At 34.5% G+C, this 22,456-nt stretch overlaps 1 protein-coding gene across 1 annotated transcript in view; it reads right to left on the reverse strand.

The window, feature by feature from the left end:
- The window catches only part of LOC128982942 (colorectal mutant cancer protein-like), a 217,105-nt gene that overhangs the window by 11,041 nt on the left and 183,608 nt on the right, over positions 1–22,456 (reverse strand). The window contains exon 13 of the mRNA XM_054402042.1: positions 238–380. Within this exon, the coding sequence (XP_054258017.1) occupies positions 238–380 (143 nt within the window). The remainder of the gene's footprint in view (positions 1–237; positions 381–22,456) is intronic.

Raw genomic sequence — 22,456 nt, forward strand, 5'->3', positions numbered from 1 at the left:
AAATAGTTTAATCCCTATTTGTGAAAGCTTGGTAAATATTAATTCTAGTTTTAAGAAAAAAATTACTACCTAGCACTAATACGCTTAAAAGGGCTTACAAACCCTTAAAAAAATAATCATCAAATAATAGATTTGAACCATAAATTTAAGTATCGCCTAGGCCTACTAATTAAATTTAGAATAAAATAAGTATGATCAATCAGTCAAACAATTTCCATACTACTAGAGGTGTCTCACTTGTTGGCAGTTTTCAACTCGTTGGTCAGTTCAGTAGCTTGTCTCTGCCTCAGTTCTGCATTGCGACTGACTCGCTCCAGAGTACCAGCAACCTCCTTCAGTCTCTCACGCAACCTGCTCTCGCGGCCTTCAGAGTTTACTTCCTACAACAAAAATCAAATCATCTGTGTACACTTAGCCTATGCTGGAAAAAAACTCTTTATGTATAAAGATAACGAGAACCACAGCACTAAATTCCATTCTTGTAACACCGATAGCACACAAAAATAATGTCCGTGAATCGGCTGGTCCTGCCACTAACCCTAGGATTGCCAAAACATCTCTTCCACTGGCTGCAGGAAGAGGAATAACAGTCCTGGATGCTAACATGAAGAAGTTGTTTAAGCACTGCAAGCAAGATTCATCAGTAGCGCTGGTGTACACAATATCATCAGATTTTCATCATCCGAGACACATGACAGCTAGCGTGGCTGTGGCATTTAGAGATAACTTTGGACGCCCATAGCCTTCTGACCTGATCTAAAGTAGGCATAGACTAGGCATTTAAATTCAAACTAATTACTGAATTAGATGTAAGGAAAATTTTATTTTCTTTAAATAACACAAAGGCAATATATATATTTTACAAATATACATTTTACAAAGGATATATTTTGTAGGGTGGGATCAGATTCTATTGTTCTCACTTAAGCATGTAATATATGTAATACAAACTCCTCTCTGTAACCTTATAAACCAGTCCTTAGTATACGGCATTTTCCCAAACAAACCAAATACTCAGAAATGTTAACACTCTATAACAAAAAAGATAAAAACACTTTAGAAAATTATCGCCCAAAAGGCATGCTCTCAAGTATTTCTAAAATATTAGAAAAATGTGTTGACCTACAATTGAAAACTTGTTTAGAAGATAACAACATTTTCAATGATTCCCAATTTGGATTTAGAAATAGATTAAGTGCTCAGCAAAAAATCACAAAATTAGTAAATTGGGTTGCGAGTTCCTTAGATGGAACTCAGAGGACAACAGGAATTCTGTGTGATCTATCCAGAGCTTTTGAATGTGTTCATCACAGCTTGTTGATAGACAAACATGAAAAATATGGAATAAAAAATAAGGAATTACATTCGTTTTCTACATACTTGAGGGATGGATATCAAAGGACTAAAATTATCAAACAAGCACATAGGCCTACTGTATATTCTAAACAATGATTTTATGTAAGGGACCCAGTATTGGATTCCTGCAGCACACATAGATACAAAATCTTTATCACACCGTTTTATATTAAGTAAAAACTTTTAAAAAGAAATCATCACTTTTATCACATTATTTTATCACATTATTTTATCACATTTTATCACACATAGATACAAAATTGTATAACATATATATAACACTAGAGACATAACCTAAACATATTAACTATATTAAGTAAAAACTTTTAAAAGATTTTTAAAAAGAAATCATCACTTTTATCACATTATTTTATCACATTTTATCACACATAGATACAAAATTGTATAACATATATATAACACTAGAGACATAACCTAAACAAGCCCACTATAGATTAACACTATTTGAAGTGTCACCTCAATATACTGGACCAAAATTGTACAACTGAGTTCCTGATGATTTAAAAAACAAAGCCAATCCAAACAAATTTTAAAAAAGCATCTAAAGACTGGTTTATGGTGTCTACTAAATCTGGTTTGAAAAATTCAAGGAGTTTTCCAAGAGAATTCAAGACAAATTCCTGAAGTTTAAGAACTACTATCCGAACCCTACTTTAATCTTTATCACGCCGTTTTATATTAAGTAAAAACTTTTAAAAGATTTTTAAAAAGAAATCATCACTTTTATCACATTCGGTAATGCAGTTAACTAATGTATTTAAAAATGTACTTCAGAAATAGTAAGTCATAAATCGTATTATTTATTTATTCAATAACTGGTAGGCACTATAACTTTGAAACAAAACTTTTCCAAAGAATAATATTTTAAACAACGTATTAAAACAGTATAACTGGTCGGTGAGGCGACCCCAGTTATCATCTCCCGCAATCGCGTGAATACCGGTGAGCATATCTTACAGTCTCGACGACACCGGCAACTGTATCACGCGATCGCGGCAACATCCGTGAGCATATTTAATTATATAATATATATTTAATATCTCGTAATTAATAATATTGGTTTTATAAAAAATAAATAAATAAATAAAATAAAATAAAACTTTCATTTTCATTAGTAACAAATCTATACATTAAGAACAGTAAGCATACACAATATTGAAATATGAAAAAATATATACGATACAAACTGATAAATTTAAAACTAGGATTGTTGCCAGATTTAAAAGGTGATTCAAATACAAAACTCTTGTATAGAGTAGCAATTTGTTGTTAAGAGATAAGTTTTTACTTAATATCTAAAACATTTTTTATCCATATGAGTTTTAAAGATTGATGGGTTTATTTAAAAATTTTGTCCCCATATCTGGAGATTTTTTACCCTTGCCACAGCAAACCTGCAGACTGAGCGAATTTCAACTTTTCTGATTACATTATTACTAAAATATTTCCATAAATAAGACATATTTATTCCCAATTTAAATAACATTAGATTTAATGAGTGCTTAGGTTTGCTGCTACGGGGAAGGTAAAAAGTGTTTTTGACCATATGTAAATAGTATAGAATGAAATAAATAAATTTACCAAATTTTATCAACATATATCCATATACAAGTAAACAACAACAGTTTTCATTTTCTCCATAAGAATAACGTAGGAATTTTAAATTACACTATTTATGAATTTTCTCCGTGACCTTAGGCATACAACAGCGCTTCAATATACTAAATTATTTATATTTTTAAGCTCTACAAAACGGTTTAAAAAGAAATTGCAAAATTGTTTGTTTTTAGGGTCAAAAATGGGAAAAACCCATTTTTACCCCATAAAACCCCGTTCCCATGGTCCAATTATGCTGGTTCGCGAACTCGTTTGAATAAACGTAGGTTTACACGTTTGTACCAAATTTCATCACAATCAATTATTATAGATTATTTTTGCTCAAGTTATCGCGCTAACGGACAAATATATATATATATATGAATTTGAACGGATGGTGTTTTTGGCCTCTAGGGACCTCAAAACAAAAAATATATCGGTCCCGGGTCCAGGTCTTACCATGAGTACTACGGTAATAGCTTATTCCCTATATGGGAAATTCGCTAAAAGCTAAGTTTATGTTGGGGAATGTTAATTGTATTTCTATTTCTAGTATAGTAGGAATGTATTATGAAAAATGTGATTGTGGAGCTAACTTTATGTGCAGATTATGCACTCCAAAATATATTGGTCATACACCGTTAGTATGTTTAAATTGCAAAACAGATTTTTTACCAATGCGTCAAGCTCTAGATTTAGCACTATTTGCAAAGCTCTTTTTTGAAGTTTTAAGATTTTGTTTAAGTTTTGCTATGTAGTGCCCCCATAAATTGCCAACCCGTAGGATGAATGTGAATGAATATGAGCATAATATATTGATTTTAAAGTATCAAAATTACATAAAAATGACATCCTATAGTAGTATTTCGGTTAACCTACGTTTACGATGACCGGGCTTCGGATTCCTGGAGTTTCCAGAACCATGTGGTTGCTAAGAAAAACATTTTATTCTTTGAATGCATTTTTAAGTGTAAATTGGTAGGATTAAGTATTAAAATTATTTTGTTTTAATTTCTAATATCTAATATTTAAATTTAAGTACTATACTGTATTGATAAATGTCCTGTCATTTTAACGAATTTCCCATAAATATAGGGAATAAGCTATTATCGTAGGTCTCATGGTAAGGTGTAGACTAAAAAAAAACACCATCCGTTCAAATTCATATATATATATGTGTGTAAACAAGTAAAAAACAACAGTTTTAATTTTCTCCATAAGAATAACGTAGGAATTTTAAATTACACTATTTTTGAATTTACCAGGTGTGTGTGTGTGTGTGTGTGTCCGTTAGCGGGATAACTCGAGCAAAAATCATACGATTTTGATGAAATTCGGTACAAACGTGTGTTTCGCAAACCAGCATGATTGGACCAAGGGAACGGGGGTTTTAAGGGGTTAAATAAGCTGTTTTGGGGTACAAATAGATTTTTCCCATTTATGATCCTAAAAACCCAAAATTTCATAATTTTTCTCCAAACAATTTTTTTTACCTTAAAAAAAGAAATAATTTTGTATATTGAAGCATTGTTATATGCCCAACGGTTACGGAGATAATTTAAAAAGTTGTAAATTAAAAATTCCCATGTTATTCTTATAAAAACTGTTGTAGTTTGCTTGTTTGTGGATATATTTTAACCAAATTTGGAAATTTGGTTTATTTCATACTAAGCTATCAACATTGCAATAAAAAATACACCTCAATATCTTCCCTGTAGCAGCAAATCAAGTACTTCCTAAAATTAATGTTATTAAATCTTACTAATATTATAAATCTGAAAGTTTGTGAGTTTGTCTGTGTGTTGCTCAATCACGCATAAACTACTGGACGGATTGGGCTGAAATTTGGCATGATGATAGCTCACATTCCCGATTAACATTATGGCATATTCTTATCTCAAAAATCCTTTCAGGTTCCGCCCCAGTGGCTCTGTAGTTCCCCATGTTAACCTTATGAGTATTCATATTTAAAGGGAATTACTGTAAAGAATTTAGTCAGCTGTTTTAACATTTTCAAGTTGGTTCTATAATATGCAATAACACTAAAAAGTTGTAAGGTTTCCCAACAGGGTGCAGCACTATTATTATTTTTTTTGCATAATATATGACAACAGCTAATTTGAACTAAGCAGCAACAAAAAGCTGTGATACACAATGAGAACTGTCAAAGTAAGATTGTTTACAGTTAGGTTTGAGTTTTTAATTTAATGAATAATTGGTGATATTGTTCGAATGTTTGATAATTTACTTTTTTCTATTGTTAAGGTGCAGTGGTAGAACATTATGGCAATGGTAGATGTGTTATACTTTATCATACCATAAATTTATGAACCAAATTCTATCAAACTGCGTCCTGCTCCATTGCAAACGCAAAGCTTGAGTATAACTGCACTAAGCATTTTATACTTATATACCAACCCCGTACGAAGGACGGGTGCTCTGCTAGTAGGAAATAAATCAGAAAATTTTTAGAGAATATATTAGTAGAAATAGAGCCAGGTAATTGGAAATTTGCTTACTCTGCAGGTTTGCTGGGCGGGGGTATTATATTGCAGTGGCGTAGCCAAGGGGGGGGGGGGTTTGGGGGTTACAACCCCCCCCCCTTGGGTGTCCCTATATATATATTTTACTGTTGAAGTAAATATGTTTTCGTAGTATACTTTTACGCTAACCAGTAAATAAAGTGCCAAAACAATTTACCTAGTCTTAGAAATATATTAAGTGTTTTACAACATTTTTAATGTCAGGGCAAAAGGCGTACACTACGACTATATTCACCAAAAGCTTTGATGGTACGGGGCGGGCATTGATTCTATCACACGTAGCCATGTAGTCAGAGTTGGAACAGTACTATAATAGTGGTTCCACTTCCACCAGTTCTACTCGCTCCCCGTTCCCACTGTGGATTCGCTAGCCGTCATTTTGTGCGGGGGAGTAGTCTGGTTGGTTAGTGTCACTGTCAATAGCCACATAGCCACTAGACATAATCACTGATGCCCTTACTGCGTTACTGCGTGCGTTGTAAAACAATTGACCGTGATTTGAGGTTGTGAACTTTTAGATAAATTACGTATCGATTATTGGGTGCTGAAATATTACGTTACTGTATCTCATCATTATCCTTGTGATTAATTACATTTACATATCTGAAGTTGCATTAACTAAGATAGTCCTGAAGAATGAGTGATGATAATTGTAAGCGGCCTGGAAAGAAACTGAAGTTAGGCCAAAGTTAGCAAAATGAAAAGAAACTATTAAGAAACTATTTTAGTTACATTTTTAATATTCTTCTGTAAAACGGTAACAAATTTAAATTCATGTTTAAACACCTTAATCAAATCGGTTAAATACATATAATAAAAACTCAATTAAAAATCAATTTATGTTTTAAAAATTAATATGTCTAGATTGCATAAAAACGCTAGTTTACAGCTATTATTTTTCCAAATTTTTCCCGGACCCCCCTCTCGACTGGAGGGTATTCCATACCCCCCGGCATGGTTACGTTGAATAACCCCCCCCCTTAACGTAATCCTGGCTACGCTACTGTTATATTGTAATGGCATTCTGTAAATGAATAAAAAATAAATAAACAAACTATTATATTATGCAAAAACACAGTTAATTCAACATAACATAAACATATATTAATACCCCAGCCGCAGCAAACCTGCAGACTAAGTGAATTTCCATTTGCCTAAATTCGATTTACACTAAAATGTCTCCTTTAAAATATCACATTTATTTAGTTTACGTACTTAGGTTTGCTGCAACAGAAAGGGTAAAAAAGTGTTTTTTTTTATGTTAATAGTTTTGTATGATATGAATGCATTTTCCAAATTTAACGGACACATATATGTATATATAAGTAAATATGTATATATATACATTTAAACGGATGGTGTTCTTGGCCTCTAGGGACCTCAAAATGATAAAGTAAATCGGTCCCGGGTCCAGGTTTTACCATAAAAAAAATATAAATATAAAAACCCATAAAAATTACTAATAATGTATAAATGGACTTAATATTTCAATTTACAACATCAAAATATAATTGCAATGAAATTGGTATTACACAATCTTTCTTTTTGTCCAAGGACGCTAGGTACGAGCCCTGGATTGTTTTTCACATTACTTCAGGCTAGACCTAGGAGTTGCGGCATTATCACTGAGATAAAGTCCCTTGGTGGAATTTGCACCCTGGACCTCAGGGACTGTCTTGAGCTCTAACCACTATACACCAGTTCGCTTCCCTATTGGACAATCTTGAGATGTTAAGTTTGTAATGTTACATGTCATATATAGACCATTCACTTCATTCATTCTTTAGTTATATAATTCTACTTCTTTTATTGTACCAAAATTCGCCATATAGCCTATTTAAATAAATTGTCAGAAAATGTATAGTAAATTTGAATTATATTACCCTTTAATCACCCCTCAGAAACCATCTCCACATTTTAAAATATATTGTTAGTAAAAACCTGTAACCTGTATATAAGTCCATAGTTGCAATAACACTTTTATCCAAAATTATTAATATAGTATAAATTATTTCTAAAACCCCAACATTAAATTAATATCCAAAAGCCTGATTATTGGTGCATGTGCAAGTGATAAAGGAAGAAGGCAGCTGGCTTCAACAATGATGTTTGATCATCCTGTGTGAAATTAAAAACTTTCCTCCTTCTCTATTGGGACATGGCAGCTTAAACACCTTAAATTCAGTGAGGGTATTATCCCTAACATTTAAAATGTCAAAGTGATTAATATTATTTAACTTAACATTAACTTAACAACAGAAGAACAGTTTAGCTTTTATATATATATATATATATATATATATATATATTCATTTCAAATTTGTACTGCCACCTCAAGATTTATATAAATTGGACATTATTACTGAAGATCTGGTGAGAACTCTCCATTTTGTATAAGGCTTATCCTAACTTCAAGAAATTCAACTTAATACAGACCTATTTTATTTACTTTCTGATTGAACCTAATTATTTGAATTCAAAAAATACTTTATTTCCATCAAGAATATTTCCAGAAGAACAATTTGAACAAGAGAACTAAATTCAACTTGATAAATTTTTCGCATTCTATTCATTGTTGGACTATTTAACTTACTTATCCAAGCCTAAGGGCAATATCAAAATTATCCCATTTTTCATAATGATTGACATATTTTGTTTTATAAATTAAAATATTTGAAGATCTTTTTAGCCAGCCGAGTTTCCCTCCCTGAGAATATTTATGTAATTAAACTTATATCTTATTGTAAACTCATTGTTCTGTTTTACTGAGCTAGGCTAAATCAAAGATGGCGACCCTGTAACTTAACTTATCTGTTCATTTAAATATCAAACCCCATTCATCATTGTAATATCTTATTCTTAGTTCATTAAATTTGTATTGTTAAGAAATCCTTCAGCTTAATCATTTATTTGTCTTTCTATAAGTATATTTAAGGCCGTTTGGCCGCCAGGCTAGTCTAAAGGAGAGGAGCAGTAGTTCTACAAGTCGCCACCGCGCGCGCTTGGATGTCCGTTTGGAGGCAGCGCTGTAGGTGTGTGTTTGAGCTTTGAGCTGTCCCCCCTCACCCCTCCTCTACCCACACTGCATCACTGCTTCTCGTATACGCGAGGCCTGGCACGGGCACGGCCCGTCGTATCCGTGGTCCGGGCTAGCATCCCTAAAATCACATTGCTAACTGACACAAATTGACTATCTTATGTTGATTAGTGTTTGCGCTTACTGTTATAGTAATTATCAATATATCAATAATTAATCTGTTTTAACAGACTGGCTCTAATATTGTTACAGTAATAATATTAACTAGGGGAAACCCGTCGAAATCGACGGTTCCTTTAAGGTTTACGTTAATTAACGGGATAAAAATATTGATTCTTCTTGATTCTTGAATTCATCTTACTGCCATAAATTGGGTGAAATATACATATTTTGAGCATTTTGCATTGTTTAAAGAGTAATAGGCGTAAAAAAATTATGATATTAATTGAGTTAGTTGCCAAATTTGGTGATCATTCAATGAATAAAATATTGTGACAGGAGCTGCTTAAATAGTATTTTCTCTTTGTCCCATATTTTACAGCCAAAATGACGTGTTATTTTCATTAATGTTACCAACCCAATGCGCCAAAGTCCATAGTATAGGCAGGTTCAAATAATTTGTCAATATAGGTAGGCTACCATTTTAGGCAAGGTTTCTATGTTTCTGATTTTATTAGACACGATAAGAGCAGATATTTCTACATAAATATTTGGTATGTGTAGAATGATATGATAAAATGTAGGCAAGTAGGCAAAAGTGGTGAAAAAGGCAGACACCTATCCGTACAATAGATATAAGATAGTTCAATAAGAAATAATTTAAGAATTGCTATGATAAAAGGATTTTCCACTGATTTCGTAATGGAACGTTATATTGTAAAACATGACATGATAAAGAAGAAAATCAATTTTAAAATCAGAAAATAACATTGCAAATACTTTTTTGGTCGAATTCAGTAACTCCCAAAAAGTGTGATGTTTGAAATACAATTTAAAAATGAACAGCTGTTTCATAAAAAAGTATTATTCACATGGCCAAAATGTAAACAACTCTGTGGAGGGATCTTTAAAGGCTTCTGGGGCAGAGTCCAAAGGGATTTTGCTTAGTTTTTCTTTTGATAACTCATCTACAGACCAAGACCTTTCTTTGGACACCTCTACCAAGTTTCTACGCCCAGCCGTTCTCTCAAATTAGTGTGGACAAAGTTTCCAATTAAATATTTAGTTTCCCCCATGTTAATCTTATGGGAGAAACTCCAACTTTGATGGCCTGTGGGGCAAAGCCCGAGGATTTTTATTCCAGGAATTAATGAAAGGGGGCGTCTACACAAAAAATACTTTATTTTGACACATCGTTTGTAAAAATCCGTCCATTATTATCGGAGGAGTAGTGTTTTGTAGAAATCGCCTTCACGTATTATATATAAGGATATTTAAAACTAAGTCACACAGATATTTTTTTATTTGCCTTTGGATATTTCGTAATACTAAACCTCTTTTGGGTACCTATATTTATAAAGTCAAAATTATTTTTTTTTTCTGAATAATCCTGAATTAAAAATAAGCAAAACGAAGTGTTAGCCCATTCTATGTACGGGAGTAGCCAGTTAAAACTGTATAATTCAGAACAGCTAGCTTACACGTTTAAAGACAAATTTTATTACAGCCTACAGTAGAAAGAGTAATTATCAATTGAGAAGTGTATAGGCAATAAATACACAAATATGCATTCATTGGTATAAGCCTAGTCAACGATATCACCTTCAAATTCAATCGCATACCTGCCTCTTCCATAAACAATATGACCACAATACAATTACTCATACTATACACAATTCCCAGTAGGTCTGAATAGAAACTTCCTAAAATAAAACGAAAACATTCAATAAAATTCACAGTACACATAATTATAACGTTGGTGTCCTGACATCATCAAACGAATCGTCCACATATATCCTTTACTAGCAGAGTACCCGTCCTTAGTACGGGGTTGGCATATCAGTATAAAATGTTTATTGCAGTTATGCTCATAAGAGCTTTCTGTTTGCAATGGGGAAGGACAAAGTTTGATAACATTTGCTTCTCTAAATTCAAGGTAGTATTACACATCTACCATAGCCCTAATGTTCTACGACTAAAATAGATTATAAAAAAATCACAAAATGCCACAAATATTCATTAGATTAAAAACATAAACATGACTGTAATTAATCATTCTTTGACAGTTCTCATTGAGTATCACAGTTTTTTGTTCGTGCTTAGTTAAAATTATATTAGCTGTTTTCATAAATGTAAAAAAATAGTGCTGCACCCTGTTGGTAAATCTTATAACTTTTTAATTCTTTTGCATCATAGAACAAACCTTTTTATTTGAAACAGCTGACTAAATTCTTTTATTCCGTTTCAATATGAATACTCATAAGTTTAACATGGGGAACTACAGAGCCACTGGGGTGGAGCTTGAAAGAATTTTTTAGATAAGAATATGCCTATATGTTAATCGGGAATGTAAGCTATCATTATGCCAAATTTCAGCCCAATCCGTCCAGTATTTAATGCGTAATTGAATTGCAAACAAACAAACACACAAACTTTCACATTTATAATATTAGTAAGATATAAATTCTACTGCATAAATTGCTAAATAAATAAGTGTTAACAAAGAAAATTAAAAACAACAACATATAGATTGTGTTGGTAAACAGCCGAGTCAAAAATCTATATATGTAATACGCTAAGCCAATTTCTGTGAACAGAACTCCTCCCTCATTTTTGGACCGATTTTTATGATTAAAGTGTCAAAATAATTGCCCTGATTCGTAGTTTTGCAAAGTATTTTTCGTTTTTTGATATCTTTATTAGTTTGGACAAGATCAGCCATCAAAGTTGGATTCTCTCCCATAAGATTAACATGGGGGAATCTAAATATTTAATTGAAAACTTTTCTCCACTAATTTGAGAGAACGGCTGGGAGTAGAAACTTGGTAGAGGTGTCCAAAGAAAGGTCTTGGTCTGTAGATGAGTTATCAAAAGAAAAACGAAGTAAATTCGATTAGGTCTCTGTCCCAGAAGCCTTTAAAGATCCCTCCACAGATTTGTTTACATTTTGGTCATGTGGAAAATACTTTTTAATAAAACAGCTGTTAATTTTAAAATTGTATTTTAAACAACACACATTTATTGGGAGTTACTGAATAGTCCAAAAGAAGTATTTGTAATGTTATTTTCTGATTTTAAACTGGATTTTCTTCCGTATCATGCCATGTGTTGAAATATAACGTCACATTACGAAATCAGTGGAAAATCCTTTTTTCACAATAGACAATTATTTCTCATTGAACTATCTTATATCTAATTCACGGGTTGGTGTCTGACTTTTTCACACCTTTTCCCCATAGTTTGTCATAATATTCTAAACATATCATCATGGGTTCATGAGATTATTGTCATACATGCTTTCAATCGTTGGAAAAATCTTCGATGGTGTAATACAATACAAAATAATACAAGCGCAGAAGAGCACGGTGCCCATTTGAGCCGTGTCCATATTTTGTTAAATTAATAGTGGTTTACAGCAACTGGATAAAACATTTTACTATATTTATGTAGAAATATGTGCATGATTTAGAAAGTCATTAAGCTGGAATACTGCAGACTTTTCAGAGAGGTTACTTCGATGTATTCATTCAGCTTAGGGAAAACATAATAATGTATAGATATGTATATAAATAAGAACTTGAACTCTTAGAGAGCCTTTGAATGTTATTAGACTAACGAGAAGGGTTGTGCATGTTTACTAGCGCTACTCGGCAACAAAAACCATTTAATTTATCTCTAAACTATATATTCTCAAAGTGCACTGAGCAGCCTAAAAATCTATGTAACTTACCCATATAATATAGTTACAAAATGCTCAAACTCGCATTGTGACATTTATAACTCGGCTTATATTCAGGGCCGGTTCTAGGAATTTTTCAGAGTTAAGCGAACACCCGAATCAGCGCCACTTTTAGAATTCCCCCCACCCCCCCCTCAACCCACGAACATAATAACTTAACCGTATTTGTGAATTTTTCCCAATCATTTTGGAAGAACGTTTTTATAAGTTTAGGTAGAAGAATACTTGCAATAAAAGAGTGTTTATTATTTGCAGAAATTTAACATTTATACACTTTAACTCATCATATAAACTTTAGCAAAACCAAGGCCACACTAAAAACAGGCCGTAATGCTCGTCAAGCATGACGTCACGATAGAAGACGGCAATGACGTAATGGTTGCCGTTTGTGATCAGCTGCTTGTTTTAATCTTTCCTTGGAAAATAAATAAATAAATACCTACGTCATTGCCGTCTTCTATTGCGACTTCTTTGGGCTGACTGGACTGGTCACCAGATGATTTCTACAAAAATCTACTCATTGATCTGGCTTGTTTTTTATCTTCCTCTTCCAAATTCACCTTACGCTTTCAATAATAAGTGCCAGACGGTCTCTTTTTCTGCCAATGTTTTCTTAGTATCGGCTCGCAAGATGTTTTACTCATTCATTCAGTTTATACTTTCTTCATAAATGTGCTAATTATAAATTAAACTTAACACTTGTAATCAGTCACTTATTAATCATGAATCATCAAAACAATGCCAATACGATACCGATACGGTAAGGCCTACGTAAACAACTAAAAGAGTGCAACCCAACGTAATGCTCTGCTCTATAGTCGGGGCCAGGTTAACGCTGGGCAGACCCGCAGGCCATAAAACCGATAAGACCCTATTCAGCCCGGTCCTCGCCACCGAACCCTATTATGCCGCTTCGCTGGGCGCGTGACTCACTGCATCGGCAGTACAGTACGCCAACGTGAAAATCTTCATTTTTTTAACTACGTGAAAAATAATGTGATATTCTTGTTCGTCTTAAAATTCTGACAAAATTGATATAAAACTGAAATAAATCGGCTTATTTAATAGTTAATAAATTAATGATAAGTTATGTCATGTAATAACACAGACATTGTATGTTATAAATTATGATATAGTATATGATATAGTATTGGTAAGTTATTCAAAACTTGTCTGATAGAACATAGTTCATAATTATACATAATTAAACTATCTGTTTTACTACTAATCATCAATAATAATTATCCACTTCAATTTGTTTGCAAGTATTTTCAAATTATATGAAAATTACGAACATAATACTATCAGATCTTTAAGAGTGACTCACAGTTGTTTGTCTCTTAACACGCAAAATTGACGTGCGTCTCCCTCATTCCTTGATGACACGTTTCGTTTCTACAAATTGGTGATTTGTTCGGCGTTATTAGCGATGAGTAACGCGTTCGTCGAGCGTTCAGATTATGTTGCACTTTACCCTGGCGTTTGTTTTCCTTATCGCCACTGTATGAGATATCGGTCAGTTGCTGTTGGTTTCTGTTGCGAATACGTTTAGCTATGGCAGAGCAGCAGTTATTGTCTCCCCGGAAGTACATTGTTGGAAGAAGTCAGGCGTCTCACACTAGTGGTGAACGCAGGATCATTTTACACATTTTATACATTTTAACGGTGTGTTACGTGAAGAAAACCCAAATTTATCGAAGAGAGAAGTTGCTGAGAGGGTTGGTGTTTTGACTGGAGCAGGAAGAGGCACGATAGAGAAACTAAGGAAAGAATTTGAAGAAGGTCCATTGGTCACACCGGGGAAAAAACGGCCAAAGAGAGTGGGTCAACGACTGAGGATTAATAAATACAGCGACTTTGAGAAAACAGGAATAAGAAGAATAGTGCACAGTTTATATCGACAAAATCTACCACCCACTGCAAAGAAGGTGGCTCAAATGATAAACGAAGATCTTGACCTGCCGAATGTATCCGTTCGCACCACGCGCAGATTGTTAAACGATTTGGGCTTCAAATTTGAAAAAAGAGAACGGAGGTCCATCCTCATCGAGCGGGACGACATCGTGCGGTGGAGGAGGCGCTACCTGAAGCAAATCAAGGAGTTCAGGAACGGCGGGAAGAAAATATTCTACCTCGACGAAACCTGGTGCAACGCCGGCCACACAGTAAAGAAGGCATGGACTCCGAAGTACATAAAATCTTCTAGAGAAGCTTTTCTCAACGGAGAGACAACAGGAATCCGCGACGTTCCAGGACGAGGTGGCCGCTACATTGTCGTCCATATCGGCAGTGAAGATGGATTTGTCAAAGACCCGACGGACCCTATAGGAGAAAACGACGCTCGATGGGTGTTCCGGGCGAAGAAGACTGCAAAAATTGAAAATGCAACCCACCACGATGAGATGAACGCGAAGGCATTTGAGGAGTGGTTCACAGGAATTCTACACCTCCTGCCTCCCGACAGCGTCATCGTGATGGACAACGCATCGTTCCACAGCGAGACCCTTCAAAAACTGCCGACTATGAGGTGGAAGAAGCAGGAAATTCAGGAATGGCTCTCAAAGAATGGCGTATTTTTTGACACAAAAGACGTGAAAGCGGAACTAGTATCCCGAGTACCAGAACATCTTCGGCAGGCAGCAAAAACCTTTAAGATGGATAAGGCTGCAGAGGACATGGGCCACACCGTCTTACGACTTCCGCCATATCATTGCGACTTGAACCCTATAGAGCTGGTGTGGGCTAAAGTGAAGAACGAAGTCGCCAGAACGAATTGCGACTACACTATGCAATCTGTCGAACTCCTCTTGAATGACGCCCTGAACAAGGTCACAACGGAAAATTGGAGAAAAGCTGTCAAGCATATGGTTGAGTTGGAAGACAAAATGTGGGAGCTGGAGGCCATCAGTGATGACATCCAAGATAATTTTATAATAAACTTGGCAGAGGATTCCGATTCAGATGACAGCGAGATCGACAGTGAAGATGGACAAATTGAAGGAGACAACTCTGATGACGACCTAGCTTTTCCCCTATAAAGTTTTCATTGATATTAAATTCAAAGCTTTTAAGTTATAGATTGAATTTCGATTTAACTTTGGATTCAAAATTGTTTACTACTTTTGTACTTATCAAATAGTATTTTCTGAGCACATGTTTGTAAATTAAGGTTTGTTATTGATTGATTGTTTGTTGTTGACTGTAAAATTATCTTTGAATGTATTTCTCGTACACAACAAAAACACAAAAACTTAAAACAAAAAAAAAAGATTTTAAACACGCCTAAATGTTTGTGAGTGATTCAAACATTTAGCCAGTCCACAGCCTGGGAAAAGTGTGATGGAAATCATAGACAAAATAAAATAACAACTTAAGTTTTTATTTTTAAATAAACCACCTCCAATTTTAAACTTACTTTAAATTTATTTTTATCAATTACTATCTATATAACATTATGATAGCTTGTAACCGTAAAAGAATTTTCATTTGTCAAGATATTTGAAAAAAACCTGTTATTTTTGGAAACCAACGAAAATACTTGCAAACAAATTGAAGTGGATAATTATTATTGATGATTAATAGTAAAACAGATAGTTTCATCATGTATAATTATGAACTATGTTCTATCATAGACCAGTCAGTAAAGGAGTTGACTGTTGCAAACGGTGGGGTAGTAAATATTATTTTTGCAACTTGTATATATGTGTACTAGGAAGTAAATATAAAAAATGGTAGCACCAAATATGTCGGGGCAACTTTTGGCAGGCTAAAAACCTTAAAATATGGATGTTTTATGGGATAAAAATGGATTAATCCCATTTTTGACCCTAAAAACACAAAATTTTACAATTTCTCTCCAAACCATTTTGTAGAGCTTAAAAAGAGGAATAATTTTGTCTATTGAAGGGTTGTTGTATTCCCAACGGTTACGGAGGTAATTAAAAAAATGTAATTTAAAATTCCCATGTTATTCTTATGGAGAATAAATAAACAGTTGTAGTTTGTCTATTTATTTATGTAATTTCCAATTTCCAAATAATTTGGAAATTGTGTTTATTCAATACTAAGCTATTGGCATTGCAATAAAAAACACGTTTAACATCTTCCCTGTAGCAGCAAACCTAAGTACTCACTAAAATTAATGTAAATCAAAGAGGAAATGAATCTGACAATTTTTAGGGCATATTTAACTAGAAATTCAGCCAGGTAAATAGAAATTCACTCAATCCACAGGTTTGCTGTGGCGAGGGTATTTTGTTTTTTCCATTTTATTATCAGTAAGTATGCACAGTAGTGCGTTCTAGCAAAAAGGTTATTAATTAACAAATTAAAAACCCATAAAAAACTTACAGAAGTCGTCCAAGTCGTTCATAGTGGCGTCTGACGGTAGCCTACTCATGAGTTACATTGTTTTTACAGTACAAATGCACATCGTGGTGAGTCACACTTTTTTTAAGAGGCATCAAACCCGCAATAATTCATACATTAAGTGTATGATTAAATAAACCTCTTGGCATTAATCATACAAAATTGGTCGATGTATTTAAAAGTTTATTTAACAAATTTACTATTTACATAAATCCTCTTTTAAAAAGTTGCAATAACCTCATACTTTCATTTTCAAAGGGTTGTTAATCCTCACTCTTTTGGATGGTCCTGGTTTGTCTTCGGACAATTGTGGAGGTTGCATGGAAGTCTCACACAGGTCTCGTTCTCCACATTCCAATATTAGGTATGAATTATCTCCATCGACGTCAATTATAGCTGGCATGACACATTCGCACTGTTGGCCACAACAGTGCTTGCAGATAGAACAACATTTCACACCAGCTTTGCGACAAGAGCACGCTCCAGCACAACCCTTCTTGCATGCGCAGGAAATGGTTTTTAGCAGTGACAAGGGGCCACGTCTCTTTTTTACCTAAGAAATCGCTCCCTTCCCCATGTCAATATTTGCAGAAGGGACTATAAGAAAAGGAACCAAGTCTTCGTTGTATGCAGCATTTACCTCTCTCCCCTCCAATATTAGCCAAGGACAGCAGTATTTTGCTGTTATTGATGGAGGCTATTTGCTTCATATAGTGGTTTGGCCTCGCAATGCTTTTTTCGCTACAATTGCTAATATGTACTCCTCTTTTATAAAAAGACACTACTTTGGATACACAAACGTAACTGCTGTATTCGACGGGTACCCTGCTCAGAGTGGTACCAAAAGAACCGAGCGATTGCGGAGGATGAGAGTTTACCAATCCTCAGAAGTGATCTTTGATGTAAACACTATCAATCAAGTCGCTCAGGAGAAGTTTTTGGGCAACGAACAAAACATAAATCGTCTTATTGAAGTTCTGAAGAAACAGTTTGAAGATTGTAAAATCGAATGTAAGCAGGCCATAGAAGATGCTGACCTGCTAATAGTCAACACAGCCATCTCAAAGACCAAAGAGCACAAAATGTAGCAAATGTTGGAGAGGATGTAGACATCCTAGTTCTGATGAGTGATGACAGGGCTTGACCACCCTCACAACAACTTGTTTTTTTTCTCAAGCCTGAAAGAGGGAGTGCAGCTGACGCGTACTACTCAACACAACATCATTTAAGTGTGACCAAGAAATCATTTTTTTCATCCACACCTTCACTGGAGATACTGCTACAAAAGACCTAAAAGACATATGTCTAAGATTCCTCGACCCATATACAAGCCACGATGAGATTGCTGATGCCGGTGAGCGAGTTTTTTTATCGGCTCTCTACGCTGGTAATTACATTAACGAAAAACTGGACCAGCTACGATATTCTAAAGTTCCACAAGCAGTGAAAAAATTAAAAGTGGACATTGCACGATTGCCACCCACATTGGACGCTGCACGCCACCACTCATACCGGTGTCTTCATAAAATACAGACGGGGCTTGGGAAACAACATCAACCCGGAAGAGTTGGGGTAGGTCGCACTAATAAAGAGCTAGTTCAATACAAAAACAGAGATGTGGCCCCCTTGTCACTGCTAAAAACCATTTCCTGCGCTTGCAAGAAGCGTTGTGCTTCAGCGTGCTCTTGTCGCAAAGCTGGTCTGAAATGCTCTTCGATCTGCAAGCACTGTTGTAGCCAACAGTGCCAACATGTCATTCTAGTTATAGCTAACGACGATGAAGACAATTCATACCTAATATTGGAATGTGGAGAACGAAACCCGTGTGAGACATTCATGTAACCTCCACAATTGTCCGAAGAGAAACCAGGACCATCCAAAAGAGTGAGGATAAACGACCCTTTGAAAAGGAAATATGAGGTCATTGCAACAGCTTAAAAACAATTTATTTAAATAATAAATTTGTTAAATAAATGTTTAAATACATTGACCAATGTTGTATGATTATTATTTAATGCCTCTTAAAAAAGTGTGACACACCAGGATGTAAATTTGTATTGTAAAAACAATTTAACTCATGAGTACCGTCAGACACCACTATGAACGACTTGGACAACTTCTTTAAGTTTTTTATGGGTTTTTAATTTGTTACTTAGTAACCTTTTTGCTAGAACGCACTACTGTGCATACTTACTAATAAAAATGGAAAAACAACAAAATACCCTCGCCACAGCAAACCTGCAGACTAAGTGAATTTCCATTTTCCTGGCTAAATTTCTAATTAAATATGCCCTAAAAATTGTCAGATTTATTTCCTATTTAATTATTTATATTAATTTTACTGTGTACTTAGGTTTGCTGCTACAGGGAAGATATTAAATGTGTTTTTTATTGCAATTTCAATAGCTGAGTATTGAATAAACACAATTTCCAAATTTGGTTTAATTATATGAATAAACAAACAAACTAAAACAGTTTATTTATTCTCCATAAGAATAACATGGGAATTTTAAATTTAAACTTTTTTAATTACCTCCGTAGTTGTTGGGCTTACCACAACCCTTCAATACACAAAATTATTCCTCTTTTTAAGCTCTACAAAATGGTTTGGAGAGAAATTATAAAATTTTTTGTTTTTAGGGTCAAAAATGGGAATAATCCATTTTTATCCCATAAAACCCCCATATTTTAAGGTTTTTAGCCTGCCAAAAGTTGCCCCGACATATTTGGTGCTACCATTTTTGGTATTTGCTTCCTGATACCCATATATACAAGTTCCAAAAATAAAATTTACTACCCCACCGTTTGCAATTTGACCACCCTATTTGAACCTCTACTGACTGGTCTATCAGACAAGTTTTGAATAACTTACCAATCTCATTTCCCCCAAATAAATTGATACACTCTTATTTTTACTGAAAGTGAGGTGGATTCTTAGATAAATAAATTAGATAATCGTTTAAGCATGTACATTGTGAACTACAGTACATTCAATCAGATAGGTTTTAAACGATTTACTCATGTCATTTCCCACCAACCTTTGTTTCAGTAGGCCTACCCCCTTTTTTCAAGTAAAGTGGACTCTTAAATAAATTGTTTTGTTATTTTTTTTACAATAATCAAAATTTATTTCCTTGATTTCGAGCAACGGGTTTACTATTAATTAATTGTAAATTAATTAAAATAATTATTATTATAGGATCTAAGCATTTATAAGTAGCAAGTTTTCTTTTGACCTTTAAATAAACGGAAAGCATTATCAGGAATGAAGTATCCGCGCGTTTATTGTTTTTTATGTTAAAAGACAGAGATTTTCTTTTTAGTAATGACCCCCCTTGACTGCTTTTTGACCTACTTTTTATACTATATCATAATTTATAACATACAATGTCTGTGTTATTACATGACATAACTTATCATTAATTTATTAACTATTAAATAAGCCGATTTATTTCAGTTTTATATCAATTTTGTCAGAATTTTAAGATGAACAAGAATATCACATTATTTTTCACGTAGTTAAAAAAATAAAGATTTTCACGTTGGCGTACTGTACTGCCGATGCAGTGAGTCACGCGCCCAGCGAAGCGGCATAATAAGGTTCGGTGGCGAGGACCGGGCTGAATAGGGTCTTATCGGTTTTATGGCCTGCGGGTCTGCCCAGCGTTAACCTGGCCCCGACTATAGTATCAGAGGCAGAAGGGAGTGAAAGGAGGGGGATGTTTAAGTGGCGCTGCGCGCTTGCTTATCTCGAGCATGGAGTCGTGAAATGAAACCCACAGGTGCCGCGCTGGCGCTGTACCATTGACTATGAATCCTTAAGGATTCATAGTCAATGGCTGTACGCTGCCGACTGCCGAGCGTCAGCTAACTTCAAATCGAAACTGCAATTAAATGGCATTGAGCCTTGAGCCCTTGAGTTGTAGTGCTGTACAAATATACACATTTTTCAAGTGCTGTTGGTACAAACAGAATAAATGCCTTTATTGTGGTGCTTTGAATACTTGGACTCTGAGCAAAAATAAACAAAATTACGTTGTTCAGTAAAAAAAAATTGTTCCCTTGGCACCATCTTTTCGTGGCGCCATATGCGGCCGCGTAGTTCGCGTATGGGTTAAACCGGCCCTGCTTATATTTCTCCAACAGAAAACTCATCCGCAGTAGAATTTTATTGTGCTCTTACAGTTTCTAATAACATCCAAACACAGAAACCTTGCCTAAAATGGTAACTATGTTGACAAATTATTTACTGTGGCCTATATTACGGACCGTGGCCCACTGGTTTGGTAACATTATTGAAAATAACACGACATTTTGGCTGTAAAAATGGCACAATGAGTTAACTACTTAATCAGTTACTCGTTAACTATTCAATCAGCTACTGTCATGACGGAAAGTCGTATTTATTTCAAACTAGATCACATCATACTTTATAAGATACGTTGATTCACAATGTATATATCAATATTTACGTAACAGACAATTTACATTATTTTTTGCTTTTTGGAAATGCTTCATTACTATGTAATTCGCATTTTTTTTTGCCAATGAAGCTGCACGTCATATAAATTAGGAGGCCAATAACAGTTCAAGAATAAAAGCCAACATTACTTCAAGTTTATTCCACTACACCTAACATTCCGTAGAAAGATTATATTGACAACTTTATGTAATTGATAAGGCTGAGACAACTAACTGACATTCCCCCATTTCTAGGAATTCTAGCTTTAACAGTAACCCCAAAACCCATTTCTCAAAACTTCAAAATTTTAAAAACGCAATTAATATTATTATTGTTTTTACGCTTATTAATCTTTAAACAATGCTAAATGCTCAAAATATGTATAATTTCACTCAATTTATCGCAGTTAGATGAATTAGCGTAAGCCTTGAAAGTAACCGTCGATTTCGACGGGTTTCACCTAGTAAAATAATATTCGTTTGAGCAAAAGAACTGGTCACATGTTGAAGGAATAAGCTTTCTTTTGAAAACTCGCGAGGTTTGATTTGTATACAGGTATACAGTAACTGCTAGACTTCAAAAAATGTTAAACTTAATTTTTTTTTAAACTGACGACTTAAACTAAAATTATGGCTTCGACATTCCCTAGTTCTCAAAATTATTTTTCTTTCAACACAAAAATCATGAGAATCCGTTAAGTGGTTGATTCAGAATCGTTACATAAAAAACCTGTCACTTTTTAAAATATATGATACTCATAAGGTTAACAGGTTAAGGTCATTTATAGTTTTAGTAGGATTACGTTATCAGTTCTAATATCCTTAATAATAATTAAACCACCCTCATTGAAAAACTAATACACCGTACACCGTAATAATTCCGGTCGGTTTTCTCCTTCTCAAAAAACCTCGCTGTACAGTACAGGCAACACAGGTCATTGATAGAGGGCCAATTGAGAACGGAAAGTCGTTTTCAAAAATATATGAAAGCTTGGACACTAAGGTACCATACAATCGCTGCACAACAAACACAAACTGTCGTATGCAACTCGAACACGTGGCCGGTGATAAGGTAGAGAGTTGTTGAGAAGAGCGCGCGGGAACGAGGAGTGAGTGGTGTAGGCGCGGGGGAACGGGGAGGGACGGGCGTGCGCCCGCGCGCCGTGAGTGCGCGTC

This window comes from Macrosteles quadrilineatus, unplaced genomic scaffold, assembly GCF_028750875.1.
Source record: "Macrosteles quadrilineatus isolate MER2022 unplaced genomic scaffold, UCM_ALF_1.0 Scaffold_1__1_contigs__length_201487025, whole genome shotgun sequence".
NCBI lineage: Eukaryota > Metazoa > Arthropoda > Insecta > Hemiptera > Cicadellidae > Macrosteles > Macrosteles quadrilineatus.